The sequence below is a fragment of the Dipteris shenzhenensis genome, chromosome 27 (genome assembly GCF_047967505.1).
Source record: "Dipteris shenzhenensis isolate YYH24624 ecotype China chromosome 27, Dip_SZ_1.0, whole genome shotgun sequence".
NCBI classification, from domain to species: Eukaryota; Viridiplantae; Streptophyta; class Polypodiopsida; order Gleicheniales; family Dipteridaceae; genus Dipteris; species Dipteris shenzhenensis.
The window spans coordinates 27,635,867-27,653,395 of NC_141622.1; the positions used below are offsets into that span (position 1 = coordinate 27,635,867).

Consider the following 17,529-nt stretch of genomic DNA (forward strand, 5'->3'; position numbering starts at 1 on the left):
AGAGAGATACTGGAAGACAAGCGACTTGAGCTTGTGAAGGTGCATATTGATGATAATCCTGCAGATTTGCTCACTAAGAGCTTGCCTACAGAGCGGTTTGCACATTGCCGCCACATCATGGGATTAGGATGAAACCATTCTTATTTTATGGTCTTGTATACAGTAACTGTATATTGCTGTAATTTATTATTCTTTTCTCCCCTTTAGGCACATTGGCCTTTAGGTGGGAGGTTGTTGGGGTAAAGGCACATTGCCAACCCTTCATTAAAGATAGGACACCTATGACTGTCTTAAGACAGTCATAGGGTAAACCTAATCCTAATAAAAACAAATGAGTTTGTGGTGTGGCTCATCACTTCACACCCACACACCTGGAGTCTTCTCTCTCTCTCACTCTCTCACTCTTGCTCTTCTTCCCCCTTCAGTCCCTTTCACATTGCAAAAATTTATTATGGCACCATCCTTTAGGGACCCTACAGTCCTTTATTAATTGAGTCTGATTCTTGACTTGAGTTCGTTTACAACCCATAAGGGATTTATCCTATCCATGGTGTGTAGAAGCCCAACATTCCGACTTGGGGAAAAAAGAGAGTCCAACTTAATTCTTAGAGATTGCATTATCATGCAATGCATTATCAATCCCCCTCTAAAGAAATCTTGTATACCAAGGAGATGCATGCACGGATTTATCCTTTGTTAGAGCCTTAGTGAATATATCTGCTGGATTGCCCTTGGTAGAATAATTGATCATTTGGACTCCCTGATTTTCCACCTTCTCACAGATGAAGTGATATGTAACATCAATGTGCTCAGTAGTAGAATGATCCATAGGATGCTTGGCCAAAGCAATGCATGATTGGTTTTCACAACCAATAGGAACTTAATCCGCCTGTGCTATGCCAAAATCACCAAGTAATCTTTTGAAGCCAAGTTGCTTCACATATTGCTGCATTTGCTGTCATATACTCTGGCCCGTTGCAGTTTAGGTGGTCACCTGCCCATCTGTGAGCCCCCAAATGAGGAGAGCATCGGGGAGGGAGCTGGACCAGTATAGGCTAGGGCAGTGAGTGAGAGCCTGGCACATGGGCAGGTATTAACAAGAAATACAAATGGGCTCTCATGTGGGCAGCATTTGGAAGATACAAGGTTGGAACCAGCACCAAAGGACCTTGACAGCACCTGGAGCAGTATGGAGCTGTTTGGGTTGGATCTAGTGCTGAGATCAGTATGGAACAAAGGCGCATGTTTGAGGGATCTCCAGGAGCAGGTTGAGCTGGACTTGCAGGTTGGAGCAGCATCCAGAAGAGGCGTCTGCTGGAGCAGATCTGGTTGTGGGGCATCAGTCTAGCTGTGGTGCTGCTTTGGTGCTGTTGAACATGCCATGGATCTGCAGGTACAAGTGGCACAGATTTACAGACAGGTGGTGCAGGTGTAGGACCTGGAGGAGATCTGCAGAAAAAGCAGTTGGGCTGGAACAGGACCAGAATACAAGCAGGACTGCCACGTGGCAGTTCTGGGGCCTAGAGATGGCCTGGAACAGGTGCAATCTGAAGCGTGCCAGTGACAGACTGCACATAGCCTGGTCGGGCAGCAAATGGCTGCTGGAATTGGTCGAGTCAGTTCACAGGCCAAGTCAGGTACAAGGGCTGGGGTCCAGCTTATAAAAGAAGCCCCTCCAGGGGTCATTGTCAGATTTTGGGCAAATCAGTCTGCCTCAGCGAGCCAGCCAGGGACCATCTGGTGCAGCAAGGGAGGTGGCTGTTTGAAGCAATCAGAGATCTCAGAAGTCTTCATCAAGGGGCTGCCTTCGCAGCAGCAAAAGGAAGACGGAACCAGGAAGAGACATATGCCTCACTTTGGGCTGGCTTCACAGCAGCAAGGAGGTCAAGGATCCGGAGCAAGCACTGCCTTACAACAGGCTGTCCAGAGGAGCAGCAGGACCACGTGATGTGGGGCACACCTTACGAGACCCACGTCAGCTCGAGGAGAGCAATGCTGGCAAGTGTTTTGGAGGTCCGAGGTGCCAAGGAGGTTAGAACAGTCTTTGAGTATGCAGGGGTCCACATCTAGTCAGCACTTTGCTGATAGAGCGTGGCACACTTAACACCTCTTTTGAATATGATTTGGTCAATATATTGAAGAGTGTATATATTTTGCTGGTTCTACATCTCTCTCTTGTGCATTGTTCATGTACTGTCTGCACATCCAACGTAGTACACAATAAGGTAAGAAGTTGGATTTGAATATATCACTGTGTGAGTTCCTTGGCTCTCTCTGTGTTTTTAGCTTCTGCTATGTGCGGGGAGCATTGGCCTAAGCAAGCAACCTCTCCCACTCTATCTTTTCCAACATGGCCTCAATGGAAGACAGAGCAATAGTATTCTGCTTTTTGCTCACCCATGAAATACTGCCAGGCCTGACTGAAAAAATGTAGCCTGTTGTAGATTTTTTTGCCTTTGCTAATTGCCTCGCCCAAATTCCATAAAAAATCCCAATTTCCATAAAAAGTTCCCAAAATGCATGATACCTTTTCGTGGACCTGAGAATCATTTTGGCTGCTTGCCAATGGTTGGCTTTCGGTAATTGACATAGCTAACGGCATAAGAGATGCTAGGCTTAATGGTCATGAGATAAATCAAGCTGTCCCCTAGCTGCCCGTACGATGTGGCATCCATGTTTGGGTCTTCCAGATCAGTGTCCAATTCCAATCCTGTTTTCATGGAAGTTAAAAGTCGGTTTGTTGTCTTGCATTTGAAAAATTTCAGCTAGCCTTTAGCATACTTTGTTTGATTTACAAAAATGTGTTTGTGTGCTGCCATAGTAATTCAGGTGCCTCAAATCTGTCATTTAAAGCTCTTTACATTGAGCTGCTCTACGAGTGCTGCTCTATGAGCGTCTGATTGTTGCTTGTAAGGATAAGATAATCCTCATAGAGAATGGCCAGTATGAAGCTGCAATTATTCTATAGCACTAAGAGATTTTTTTTTTTCAAAAAAATTACTTCATTAAGTATGAATGAAAACTGTGAGAGCAAGCTCAAATGCGGGAGGTATATACTCATCATTAGCTGGCTGCTCATCACATAGGGCTGGCTGCCCGTCCAATGGCATATTATACTCAAGTATCTCAGCTGTAAAGTTATGATCTGACATGTTATTGCTTTGCTCACTGTTCCATGTGGCTGATTTGCTCCTTGCTGGTTTGTGAGCTCGTACCCTGTACCTGCTAGACTCATTTTTTGGACATCAATGGGCCAACTCAGCCTTGGATATAGAATTGTGATCATCTTTTTGTTTCTGGATATTCTAGCATGGCATGAAGTGCGTAATTCTTCCCTGATGGGGCAATTAAAAAAGTTTCGGCCTACTATGTGTCATTTAGGCCTTAAAATCCCTAGATTAGGTCTAAATACGGTGTAGGCATTTTAAGGTCTCACTTGTATTATTTGTATGCTCTTGTACATGCTGTCCCTTTAGCTTCATCCAGCTTCTCCCAAGAATATGGGGTCAAAAATTGCATGCCACTTTTTCCTCTTCGTAGTCGTTATGTGCATGTGATTTCAACACATTTGGAGTAGTTGACAAGCTAGTTAAAATGCACAATCATTATAATTAAGTACATTGTATCTATACACTTGCCCTTCTAACTTTATCTAGACTCGACAATATTTTGTGTATGCTTGGATTGCAGGTGCTAGGTGGGGTGGGTGTCAAAAGCTTGAATATTCTGATGTTGAAGACAATCAACCTCTATGCATTTGGTTTTTGTAAGCAATTGAAACCTGTTCAAATTGAGTAGTTTTGTAGTGGTGTTAAGATTAAATAATTATCTATTTATTGTTCGCTGTGATAAATTGTAAATTAATGTCCTAAAAATGCAAGACAAGTTTTTGACCAGGTGTCATGCAGGAGATGCTTGATATTTCAGTTGTAAGCTCAAATGTCGAGTAACAATAAGGTTTCAAATTTGGTTGTCTAGACTCCTTTTGCAGCTAGTATTGGTGTGATTGTTGAAACACTGCATACCGTGGGTAACAAATTATATAGTAAAATTTCCTTTAAGTTCATATTGTTTAGAAAATGTTTCATACTGGTTTAACTTGATTGGAAAGACAGCTGTCAGAATGTTCTTTGCAATGTTGGAGTTGGTTGAAATTTGAGGATTTGTCTTTACCAGATATTGAGCCAAACGGGCTTAAGGCGCAACTTGGCGGTAAATACAGTGGTATCTCCCCTACAGAACTCAAGCACAAATCATGCTTTTATGAGGATCTTCTAAGGTAACCTTTAGTTTGTATCTATTTATGTGCTCATGTGTAGTGCTTGATGGAACCTAATGATCAAAGATTATATGAAGGAAAATGTTAAGTTCGAAGGATAATTTGGTTGGCAATTTGATGTCAATAAGGATCAAAATGAATAGTGCAATTGCACTTTTGACATATGAGAGAGAGAGAGAGAGAGAGAGAGAGAGAGAGAGCTTTATTAATGTCACGAAAGACCAAAACGATTTATGGGACCAATAAGTATCTTTTACAAGAAATCCTAAAAATGAGAATCTATAATTGTCATGGGCACCTGCAGATCATGGCATGGCCGTCTACGCTGCAGTTCTGCAGCACTGCAACCCACAGTAGCAGATCAGCCAACAGCTCAATGCAGGGATAGGATGACATCAGCCTGTATGGAAGCTGAAGTCAGCAGCACAGGACAGCTCTGCGAATTGCAGGTTGGCAGTATAGTATTCCAGTCTGTGCATGGCTGCCACGTGGATGGGCAGCAGGTACCTGACTGCCAGATGGGAGTTCAGGACTGTAGGCCCAGTTGGGTGACATGTGGCCTGGTTGGCAGTCGGCAGTAGCAAGAACAAAAATACCTCCACTTCCAGCAGAAGTCTGCACAGCATCTCCAGCAGCCCCCCTCAATGCAGCATTACTAGATAGTCCCACAGCAGTTCCATGAGTCTACACAGTTCAGCAGAAATAGTTGTTGCAGTTCCTTAAGCAGCAGACCTGATAGTCTGTACATGAACCCTCCTCTCATGGGGGAAGTTCTCCCATATGGACAGTCTCATAGCTTCAGCATAGCCCTTCAGTGGGGACTTAGACACGCCCTCTTCAATGAGGAAGACCAACAGTTGTACAAATGGGGTGTTACTGGTGGTTGCCAGGGCCCAACATAAAGAATGAAGATTGTAGTTTGTCCACAAAATTCTCTCTCTCTCTCTCTCTCTCTCTCTCCCCCCTCCTCCCCCCTGCGCCCCCCCGCAAGTCTGCTTGGCTGACAAGTTGCTGCATGAGGGAAAATCTGAGTATCCTCTTGCCCTAGAATAGCCCCTGAGCGTTTGCCACTAGCATCAACCTCCACAATGAAAGGCCGTGACAAGCCACGGCATACCAACACAGTGTCATGAATCAATGCAATTTCAGGTCTTTAAAACTGAGCTGCATTTCTTTTGACCACAAAAAGGCATCCTTCTCCAAAAGGTCCGTAAGAGCTGTCCTCTTGGAAAATTTCCGATTAAATCGTCTGTGTAAGGAAGCAAGACCCAAAAAAACTCCCAACACATTTCACTTTTGCAGGGTCCACTAGAATCCCATCCCTGCTTACAATGCACCCCGAGTCTTCAACCTCTTGTGCCACAAAGGTAGATTTGCTGGCTTTTCCATAGAGCTGATGCAACCTCAAAATTTCCAGCACTTGTTTGACATGCTCAATGTGCTATTGTTTGCTTTTGCTTTAGATGAGGATGTCATCAAAGAAAACCAGCTCATGCTGGATGAGAAGTGGCTGCAATATTTTGTTCATGAGTGCCTGAAAGGTGCCTGGTGCATTAGTCAACTCAAATGGCATCAAAATGAACTCATACAAACGCCCTTCTGTTTGGAAGGGTGTTGTGTGCTCACCACCCTCTTTCACTTTGATATGATGATAGCCCGATCTCAGATCCATCTTTGTGAAGAACTGAACACCCTTTAGTTCACCCAACATATCATCAACCGTGGGAATTGGAAATCTGTTTTCTATAGTAGCCTTGTTGAGATCCTTGTAACCCACATGTGGTATGAACTATCTTTCTTTTTCACAAGAAGCACTGGGGAGGCAAGGAGAAGTCCTATGAGAACTGAAAGTTTTCTCAAGCAACTCTTGTACCCGTCTTGCCACTTCCTCCCATTCCACTTTAGAGAGACGGTATGGAGCTTTGCTTATGGGCTTACTTCTAGGCTCCAAAACTATGGCATGATCAACATCCCTCTTTGGAGGTAACTTGACATGGCATACCAGAAAAATTTGAGAGCAGCTGCTGCATTTCCATACCTATTCCCTAGGGAATGCTTCCTATATGAGTCATTGACACCTTAAATGCGTAAATGGCATTTTCTGCAATACCACTGTTTTGCCCTTATGTGCAAAGTGGAGAGTCATGCATTCAAGTCAATACTAAACTTCCCCAGGGATTGCATCCAATCACATCCCAAGACAACGTCAATCGGACCCATGTCGAATGCAAAGAGATCACTTGCAAAATCATAATCATGAGAGAGCTGGTTCCTTGCATCTTGGCAACATGATTAGCGAATCATATGCTGTCCATTAGCAACCTCAACTCTTAGCCCACGGTCTATGTGTGCGGCACCAAACCCCACCTTTTGCAAGGTCCTTGTGTTGGTGAAACTATGAGTGTTCCAATGTCCACAAGCATATGTACAATCCTGCCCTTAATATCACGTTGCAGTCTGTGTGTCTCGGCACTCCTGGCACCCAGCGCCCATCAATGCATCAAATAATTTTTAGTAAAGCACCCTCTGAGCATACCAACATTGCTCTTCCTCATCCACAGGGGCATTTCCATCAGCGTCATTTTGTGCATGGAATGGCACAGCAGCACGATGCTTGACAAAAGAGACTCTAGGCATACGGCATGGAAGAAGCTTGCTGTACTGAACCCTGTATTTTCATGGGTGTGCCCTCCAAGCTGAGTAGTGCCGACTGTAAGATTTGGGGAGAGAGAGAGCAAGAGAGTGAGCTGAGAGCTGAAAGCTTAGTTGCAATAGAAGAGTGTACTAGTGTACAACTGAAAGAGTGAGAGAGAAGGTTTTGTCCTAGTGACAAAACCTTAGTAGTCACTAACCATAGTTAGTGGACTAACTGCGGTTAGGGGGAAAAACCTCTTAAAGAGGGAAAAGTGCCCCTAACTAGCTTATTAAATTACATTGGTCACTGCTGAATTATATCTATAATTCTAACACCCCCCTACAGTGCCAATGTCATGTACAAGGCTGATTAATCACCAAACGGATATAAGTTTCATTGGACCCTGTGAGCAGTAAGTCATCGACATAAAGAAGGATGACTAAAATTTCCCCCCCATCCATCTTGATGTAGAGGGTGCTCTCAGTAGGACTATTGTGCAGCCCCTTGCTGGTAAAAAAGGCATGAATCTTGGCATACCATGCACGAGGGGCCTGTTTCAGCCCATACAAAGCTTTGTTTAGCTTGCATACCTGAAGTGCATTTGCTATAATTTCAAAGCCTGGAGGTTGTTTGACATAAACCTCTTCCAACAAGTCTCCGTTTAGGAAGGCTGTTTTAATGTCCAACTGATGAACATTCCACTCAAAATGTGCAGCCATTGCAATACAAATCGGATGGTGGTCATCCGGGATGTAGGAGCAAAAGTCTCCTCATAATCTATGCCCTTTTTCTGAGCATAGCCTTTAGCAACCAGCCTTGCCTTGTATCTGTCAATGGAGCCATCTGGCTTCCGTTTCACCTTGAAAACCCATCATGTACCAATGGCATGTTTACCTGGTGGCAAGTCTACGACATCCCAAGTCTGATTTTTCTTAATGGATTGCAACTCATCGTGCATGGCATTCATCCAATGCACATTGTCCTTTGCTTCTTCGAATGTTGCAGGCTCCTCCTCATCGAGAAGAGTACCTGCATATGCTGATTCAACTGAATTAGCGCCTTCCATGTGCCTTGCTGCACTGCGAGTCCTGCCAGGTAATGGAGCATCAATCTTACTCTCCCTGAGAGTCTGTAACAGCCAGTTTGGGACTGTTTGTGCTGCATGTATGTCTGCAATTTCTTGTTGAACTACCTGTTCCACTGCTTGTGGAGGTGGCAAGACATCCTGTGGCTGAACTGGAGCATCGGGAGGTGGCTGTAAATTCTGATTTGCATCAGAAATATCAGCAGGGGAACCCAAGGCAATGGGTAGTATCCTCTCAAAAACATCCTCTGAAGAAGAAGGCATATGAAATTCAGCGTGAGTGTGAGCTGAATTTTATGTAAATATCACATCTCTACTGACAATGATCTTGCGTGTAGCAAGATTGTAGAGACAGTACCCCTTGCTTTCTGCACTGTATCCAACAAATATGCACTTAATTGCCTTATCTGACAACTTGTGCTGAAATTCAACTGGCACATGAGCAAAAGCAAGGCATCCAAAGACTCGGAAATAATCCACTGAAGGCTTTCTCCCATTCCAGACCTCATAGGGAGTTTTTGTTTTCAAAGCCTTAGTGGGAGCTCGATTTAAGATGTAGTTGGCACACATTAGACCTTCAAGCCAGAATTTGTGAGGCATGTGTTTGCTTTTCAGCATACATCTATTCATCTCCATAATAGTTCTATTTTTCCTCTCAGCTTTGCCATTTTGCTGAGGGGTCAGCCTCACTGTGAGCTGATGCACAATACCCTTGCCTTTCAGAAAAGCATCAAAATCTGCAGACAAGTATTCCCCACCTCTATCTGTGCGCAATGTTTGTATCTTGAGTCCGGTTTCATTTTCAACCATGGCTGAAAAGTGTTTAAACACCATGAACACTTATGATTTGCGCTTCAGCCCAAAAACCCAAGTGAAATTGGAGTAATCATCAATAAAAGTAACAAAGTAGAGATGACCACCCAATGATGGAGTCCTCATGGGACCACAGACATCATTGTGTATAAGCTGTAATTTCTGGACAGCTTTAACTGAACCATCCTTTTTGAAGGGGAATCTATGCATCTTGCCTAAAATGCACCCTTCACAGGCATGTGGAGGAGGTATCTCAAGAGGTGGCAATGCATCAACCATAGAGTGCTTCTGAAGCGTCATCAAGCTGTTGTAATGCATGTGGCCATATCAGGCATGCCATAATTCTGCATTCTGCATGGAAGTAGTAGGAGTAGAAACTGCAAGAGCATGGGCTGCTCTTTTCTCAAAAAGATCAAGCTGAAAAAGCCCACGCAGCAGAGTACCATATAATCTCAAGGCATAATCATTTTCTCTGTCTCGGACAGCACGTTTGTCATCCTCAAAGATGACCTGAAATCCAGCCCTGTTAAGAGTGATACCAGGCACATATAAGACATCTGAACGTCTGAAAACTGAGCCATCAATGGTGGTAAGCTCAACTTCTCCTATACCACGTACTGAATATGACGAGTTGTTGGCACAAGTGACTTTTTTTCCAACGGGAGGTGGATGCAAGGAAGTAAAGAGACACTTCCTAGAAGTGATATGTTTGGAGGCACCATTGTCAAAATACCAAGTATTCAGTGTTTCATTGACACTGAAAGCTGATGCATCCGTGGAAGGATCATAACTGCAAGTCAAAAAGGCATATGTATCATCACTACAAGTGGCTGATTCTAGGCTGTAGCAGCCAGCCTAGAATCTGAAATGCAAAATAAAAAGGCATAATCCTGTCCAACAAAGTTGGCTGAAGCATCCCCACTGTCAGATGCATGAGGATCTGAATCTGAAACAGCCATACCGGAGCTGTTTTTCTTCTCTTTTGCAAGCCTTTTCCTGCATTCTGTAATGTGATGACGTGGCTTTTTGTAGTAATGACAAAAACCCTTCTTCTTGGGCTTACTTGCATCATTTTTAGCCTTCTGTGAAGGCTGTCCTGACCCATTGGAAGGCTGATTTACTGATGTCTTTGCCTGTCCCTTTGTTTTTGACTTGAACTTTGAGAGCATAGCTTGTTCACCTGCACGTGAAGCCAAGTTTTTCCTGGTTTGCTCTTTGTGAAGTAGAAGCCCTATCAACTCATGAAAAGTGAGAGGATTTGCACCCCCTCAATGATAAGTTCAGCGAGGTATGAAATCTGAGATAAGACTCAGGAAGAGAATTCAGAGTGGTGGTAATCATCTCTGAATCAAGAATAATCTCATCAATGTTCAATAATTGCTATCTGAGATCCTGTAGCTTTGTGAGGTGGACTGACATGGAGTCACCCTCTTCCATATGTGTATTACTTAACTCTCTTTTCAAGAAAGATACCCTTGCATCATTCCGGGCTTTCTAAGATATCCCACGCTGCCTTCGAGGTCTTACACGACCGGATATGCGGAATGATAAATCTTTTCACTGAAAGAGAGATGCATGACAAAGCTAAGGCATCCTGTGAATCCCATCTCTTCTGCTCTGGAGTAGTGGCTATAGCTGCACCAACAACTTGTCCTGCAGCTGCACCCTGTGCACGATCTCTTCCACCTCCTTGCTGGGGAGGGGTATCAGGTGCTATACCTGCTGGTCGGATCTCACCCCCATTCACATAATCCCATAAATTGCGAGAAATCAGAATATTGCGTACCATAAAACTCCAGAGGGAGTAGTTGGTACCATCTAACTTGTCTTCTGGTGAAAGACCACCGAACTGGAAATCATTCTGATTTTGCTGGGCCATTTCTGAGAAAGAGATTTTAGCAGATACAAAACTGAATTCCCTTACTGGGAATGAAATGCACAACTCCCAAAAAACACAGCCAAGCACTGGCTGTAAATGCAACTTAGATTTCTGCACTTGCACTATCAGAAATCTGTCCAAGCATCAAAAACTCTCCAGAATCTACCAAAAGTGCTGCAAAACACTTCAAGAAAGGCAGTATGAACTGAAATCTCCAAAATTGCTCTCCCAACACAAAAGCCCCAAAATAGGCCTGAAATTGCAACCAGAAAGGGGCAAATTGATCAAAAGCCCCAAATGTTGCAAGAATTGCGCTCTGTCTGCAAAAGCCCCAAATTTCACTGCGAAATTGCAGTGTAATCACAAAATCCCTAAATTTCTGCAAGAAATTGTACTGCAAAACTGAAAGCCCCAAATTTCGAGCTTGAAATTGCAACCAGAAAGGGGCAAAAGCACAGAAAGCCCCAAATTTTGCAATATCAGCAGAAAGCCCCAAATTTTTGGCTAACCCTCTGAATCTGCCTGCAATGTCTGCTTCACAAGCAACTATGAACCCGAAAGTACCCAAATGACTGCAAATGTCTGCACAAATACCACCAAATCTGCAAATGTTGCAGAAGAACTGCAAGAATGCCTACCAAGGATCACCGGTAGACGAAGGAAACCCTATACGGATCTGCAGGTATAGATCTGCAGGTACGGATTTTTGTGACTGGATTGTACAGTCGTGGACTGTACGGTCGTACGGAGACACGTGCGGAGGAGCAGGTACGGATGTACGGACGAGCAGATTCAGGATGTACGGTGAAGTACAGATGTACGGTGCAGAGACGTATGACGACCTGTACGGAAGCATGACCCGTACGGAAGCAGGTACGACAATGTACGGAATATGACGCAGGAGTGCCGTACGATGTGTACCAACGGCTGGTCGACTGTACGATCTACGGACACCCACTGTACGGGCAGGTAGCGAACAGGAGACGGACGTGCAATAGACTTGTACGGATGCCTGCAACACAAGAGTTGTACGGAACAACAGCTACCCAGCGTGCTTCGGGAAATGGGCGTACGGCAGTACGGATGAACTGCCAGCGGAAGGTACAAACTAGCAATGATGATACGTGCAGGTACAAATTCCATATAGTTGTACGGACTGTACAGACAAGCAAGTACGTGGGCTTGAGCTTTGGATTGCTTCGAGCTGTACGGAATGCTACAAGTATACAGACGGGATGTAGCAGTAGGAGCACGAACTGTACGGGCACCAGGAGCTTGGGCTGGAGGCAAGAGCTCAACGAGGCTCTGATACCAAATGTAAGATTTGGGGAGAGAGAGAGAGCAAGAGAGTGAGCTGAGAGCTGAAAGCTTAGTTGCAATAGAAGAGTGTACAAGTGTGCAACTGAAAGAGTGAGAGATAAGGTTTTGTCCTAGTGACAAAACCTTAGTAGTCACTAACCATAGTTAGTGGACTAATTGCGGTTAGGGGGAAAAACCTCTTAAAGAGGGAAAAGTGCCCCTAACTAGCTTATTAAATTACATTGGTCACTGCTGAATTATATCTATAATTCTAACACCGACTGGATCAAAAGGAAATTCAGAACCACTTCTGACTCCAGCATCTGGAGTTTGTCTTGACTTGTGTGCCTTTGTCTCCTCATGAGTCACATCAAGGATCTCAGGAGCATCCACCAACTTCTCATCATCAAAGAGCTCAATGATCCTGCTCAATTTGGTTGTCCTAGTATTTCGCATTTTGCATACCGTCTTGTGCTCGGGAGTCCATTGCTCGCCCCACTTAAAAGTGTTGATATTCCCTCTTCCTGCTGTCCATGATGGCTCTGGTATGCTGTTTAATATCTGATTTTTCTGCTACAGCATTTGACTTTCCTTTGGTTTTGCATCGGGGTGCCTATAAGGTCTTGTGACCTTGTGAATGACATCTTGCTGCCCGATATTGTACGGAATCTAGGAAATGGGCCTTTTGGTCATGCCACTCAAGGATTTTGGGTTTCTTTTCAGCCTCAAATGCAGTCCCATGTGTGCTGCCTATAGCTTGCTTGTACCGGTTGGCATACTTGGGCTCAAATACCCCCACGAGCTTGGCAGGTTGCTCAATGGTTTGGGATTGTGAGCCCTCACATCAGAGGCTAGGGAGGGATGCAGCCATGAATGAAATGTGGCAACTTTCCTTTCTTAGACATGTCATGCACAAAAAGGAAAAGTGTCCAGATTTGCTGTAAATAGTGCTGGACCGTGTTCATTTGTGATAGTGCATAAAAGTATGCTAAGTACTAGCGGGGATACAAATGTGCTAAGTACTAGCGAGGATACAAATGTGGGGCCATATGCCATTTAAACTGTGCCCACTTGGTTGGCCTCTGTTGAGAGTGCCTCGTGTACCACCACCAAGTGACACGTACCCTGAGACCACTCATCCCTAGTTAATCTAACCTAACCTGAAGCTAATAGTTAACCTAACCTTAGTTAATTGAACCCAACTAATCTAACTCCAACCAACTAATAGTTAATCTAACCTTGGCTAATAGTTAACCTAACGTTAGTTAAGCTAACCCAATCAACCTATACTAACCAAAACCCAACTAACTCCACGTCACCCCAGTGTCGTGAGAAATGGAGAGAGAGAGAGAGAGAGCCGTCTTCAAAAGGGCCTACAAGACAATGTACAATCGAAGGGTAACTCATACAAGCCACTGTGAGCTGAGGCAAAGGGCTCGCATGGGCCCTCACTGAGTGCTATGCTAAAAAGCTCAAAAAATTCCAAAACTCAAAGTAGTACTGAAAGCATAAAACTAGTACTTGAAATATCAAAATACATAGCTAGATGCCATGGTGGCTCTCTTGTGAGATGCAAGGATATCTCGTATTTGTGTCTGTTGGGCTGTCTCTTGTTGTGGCGGGGTGTGGTCTTTGTGATCTTTGTATAGTGGGCCATATCCTCTAGATCCTTAAGGCCATGAAGAGAGAGGGACTAACGACCCCACCGGTTGGCAAAGAAAGCCAACAACGGTATTGCTTGCGAACGGACACAATCAATAAATCATCATAGAAAGGCTGCTTGCAGGCCAAGAGTGACGCCTTTGCTAAGATGGGCTGAACCTCCATCGTACGTTCTCTGGTCAACCTCAACATTGTATGTCATCCTCTGTGTCTTTTGGCTCCCTTGCTCCGTGTCGTCTCTTTCCATTGATCCATGTTGCGCTCACGTCAGCTATCTCCTTCTCCTCTACTCCACTATATCGTGGGGCTGACTCGATTACATAGAAATCTGTACATGTCGTTGAGCTCGATCTATCTCTGTCTCCTGTGGCAGTGTTACCCTGTGCTGTTGAATCAGCTGCAATAGGGTCTCTTTGTGTCACCACATCTCCATTAGATATAGGCCAACCTAGCTCAGTCATGAAATTGAATTAATCAAGAGTGGCCCAAAATCGTGCCCTTGAAAGAGACAGGTTACCATCCTCAGATCTCATAGTAAACTGGACAGGTATATTGGAAATGCTCCTCTGTCTCCACCTCCACGAGCGTGCATAACCTGCAGATCCGTTGCTCTCTAGGCATGCATGTGGCTCTTCTTGCCGGGATCTGCATTTGTCCGATGGCAATCCTCAACGTGTGTGAGACTCGTCTCTCCTCTAAATACTATGTTTTGGTAATCACTCCATCTTTCGATACTCTCAGGAAGTGGTCACAGCAGAACTGGATCTTGGTGGGGAACTCTTGGTCCCCCAAAAAAGTCCGTGATGTATAGAGTTGGAGTAAATCTAACCATATGATATGATTGATCTCATCGTGCGGGATCAGGGCCATCCAAGTTATATTGGAAGGGGGGGAGGTGGTGCATTTGGATACCCTGACTGGAAAACCATCTAGATATGCGTGTGTACCAAGCTGTGCTAATCTCTCTCTTGGCTAGTTAGTGGGAAACGTATTGAATTCACAGTGTATCTTAGTTGCTGGTTTCTCGAACTAATAAAGACATACCGAAAGGGGCGCCAACGGTTTGGGGCCCATCTATGTCCTTGTCTTGAGCAGCAGCACTCTATCTCCCAATTTGTGTTTAAGTTATTTGCTGAATATTTGAGTGTGAAAGCACTGGCTGGTTAGTTGTCTTGTACCGCCAACTTGTTGGCCTTGAGGCTAGTTTCATGGTTCAGTTGCCGGGACATCACCATCTTTCTAAGGAGGTGAGCATGTGATCGTCTCCGGTGAAGTATTGCCTACTGTAATTGGATTACAGCAAGGAAAATTCAGCAAATATGTCTCTTACTGATGATGATTAGGATATGGAGGGGCGGTCCCCCCAGGATGAGCAAGAAGAACAATCTATGCATGAGGGAGCCTCCCAGGATGACCAAAATGTTGAGGCACAGCAAGCTGTAAATCCTTTTGGTGTGAGTGCCTCTCAGTCGAAAGGGTCAAAAGAGGATGAGAATGTAGAGGATGCTGATGCTATGTTTAAGGCACAGTTAATGAGTGCTGTGGGAACACTCACGCAGCTCACACAATACCCACATTGCTTTGAGTTTATGCAGGCTCCTTTGAAGTCAAAGAGGCTGAAGATGTAGAGGATGCTGATGCTATGTTTAAGGCACAGTTAATGAGTGCTGCGAAAACACTCGAACAGGGCCCACAGTTCTTTGAGTTTATGCAGGCTCCTTTGAGGTCTAAGGAGAGAAAAAGGCAATCTCATGTAGGAGAGCCGGGGTCCCTTGGTGTGATGCAATTGAACGGACAGCCCTCAGTTATACCAAATGCACAAAGGTGCTCCATTGCAACAGTCCTTTCATGGTCCTGGTATGGATATGCATGACCAAGGTAATAATTTTCAGAATGCAAATCAGGGGCAGCAAGCTTTTCCCCAGCCCTCTTTGCATCCAGGGTATTTTAGTGGTGGTTGGGTGTTCTAGTCTATCGCTGGTCAAGCTATAGATAATCATGGACTACCCAATGGGTTCTCAACCTGGTATGCAAGGAATGCAAGGGAATGTGTCTGGGGGTATGGAGCCCGGAATGCCTAACATAATGTATGGCAATATTGGAATTTGGCATGCAGCTAGGAATGCAAGGTGGAATGTCAGGGAATTTCGGAGCTTTCATGGGTATGTTTGGTATGCCTGGGGCTGGGGTTTGGCAAATGCTATAATGGGTATTGACAGTGTAGAATAGGCTGGAGGTAATGCCATGCATCCTGCATTTTTTGCAGCCACTTGTTTATGACATGTGACACCAAAGGATTACAAGGAAGGTGGGGCAGTAGTGAAGTTTGAGACCTTCAATGGGGCTCAAGATAGGCTGCAAGCTCTAACTTTTGTTTAGCAATTTGATGCAGCCTTCTTAGGAGGGAACTTTACTGAGTCGTCCAAAATGTGAACGGCAACCACCTTTGAAGGGAAATGCAATGGTGGACCGAATTGTTGCTACTATAGAACAAAGAACTGACTAGTTGGGTTCAATTCAAACAGGTATTCTCAGCTACTTTGCTGACCACTACGTTCAAGGTGGGTGTTATGACATCATGCCACAAGTTGGATGCAGCCAATTGTCATAACTTGGAAGAATATAATAAAATGTTTTGGGAAGCCCTATTGCTGGTTAGCTCTTATCGGCATATGCCTTTGTCGGAGCAAATTGAAAAATATTGCTATGGGCTGCCCAAGGAAATGAGAGACTACTACACAAAGACAAGAGTAACCAACATAGTTGAAAATGCTACCACAGCTGATGCTTCATTTGCGGGTATAAGAGCAGTAAGTCTGATAGCTTTAAGAAAGAGGGAAAGCTAGGTAATGCTTCCAAGGCTCCATTCAACATAGGAAAGAAGTGTGATAGGCTAGGTTTTGATTGGCTGAAAGGAAAGCTTTGATGGAGGCCAATAAATGCTTTCATTGCAAGGAAGAGGGGCATGTGGCACGAGAATGCCCAAAACGTAGCTTAAAGGGAAAATGGATGATAGGGACGAGCAAAAAGGCAAGAAGCCTAATCATTGATCTTCTTTGACCCAGGGGCTCGTGCAACTTTCTCTCTCCGAAGTTGGTAGGCAAACTTGGAATCCGTGCATAGGAGATGGGGCCTATGAGCGAGATGGGCTTGGCTTGCATTGGGTTTAGCATTCCGGTCACCCCTATCATTGGAAACCTCTGCTTGCACATTCATAGCTTTGTGGATAGCGAGGACATTTGTGTTATGCCTCTTGAGGGCTGTGATGTTTTGCTGGGTATGCCTTTTTTTTTTTTGCGCAAAAAGTAGTGCTAGTTATATTACTTGAAAGCGAGAGTACAAGAAGGCCTGAAGGCCAGCGGGCTGTAATCACAAAACGGATTCAGCCCGAGAAGTCAAAATGCTAAATACAAGCCTCTTAGGGCATAATCATGGGAGAGTGGACAAACAGCCACGGTGGAGGGGCGTAATGCCACTGAAGACTCTGAGTGGAGTGCTGGAAGAATAACTCCCGGTGGTCCCAGTCGCGAAGGAAACGTCGTCTCTTTTCCTTCCCTGCCCGGGACTCTCCTTGAATCTGATCCCACTGACCCCTGAGCGTGTGAATGATCGTGCTCCAGATATCTGCTAGGGTCTGGGTAGTAGAAGTAGTTTGAGCTCCTACAGTCCGCGCGCATCTGGAAGTCCAGATATGCCAGCCTGTGATGCTCCCTATGATCTCCCAAACTGGGTGCCGAGGCATCGCTCCTGCATCTGTCTCTGTCAGATGCCAAGGGAAGCTGTCCATGTATGCCCAAGTGGCCTGCGTGATGAAAAAGACGGGATCCTGTCTAGAGAACTCATAGGCCAAGTGATGTCCCAACTCAGTGCTGCACCAA

At 44.8% G+C, this 17,529-nt stretch overlaps 1 protein-coding gene across 5 annotated transcripts in view; it reads left to right on the top strand.

Moving 5' to 3' along the window:
* Positions 1-17,529, top strand: part of LOC147884111 (fatty-acid-binding protein 2-like) — a 69,373-nt gene that overhangs the window by 25,059 nt on the left and 26,785 nt on the right. For all 5 annotated transcript variants that reach the window (XR_015543667.1, XR_015543666.1, XM_087398608.1 and 2 more), the window contains 2 exons: positions 3,691-3,766; positions 4,177-4,279. Coding sequence is in view for 3 of the 5 variants with exons in the window: in XM_087398608.1 (XP_087254734.1) it covers positions 3,691-3,766; positions 4,177-4,279 (179 nt within the window). In the remaining 2 variants the exon portion in view is untranslated. The remainder of the gene's footprint in view (positions 1-3,690; positions 3,767-4,176; positions 4,280-17,529) is intronic.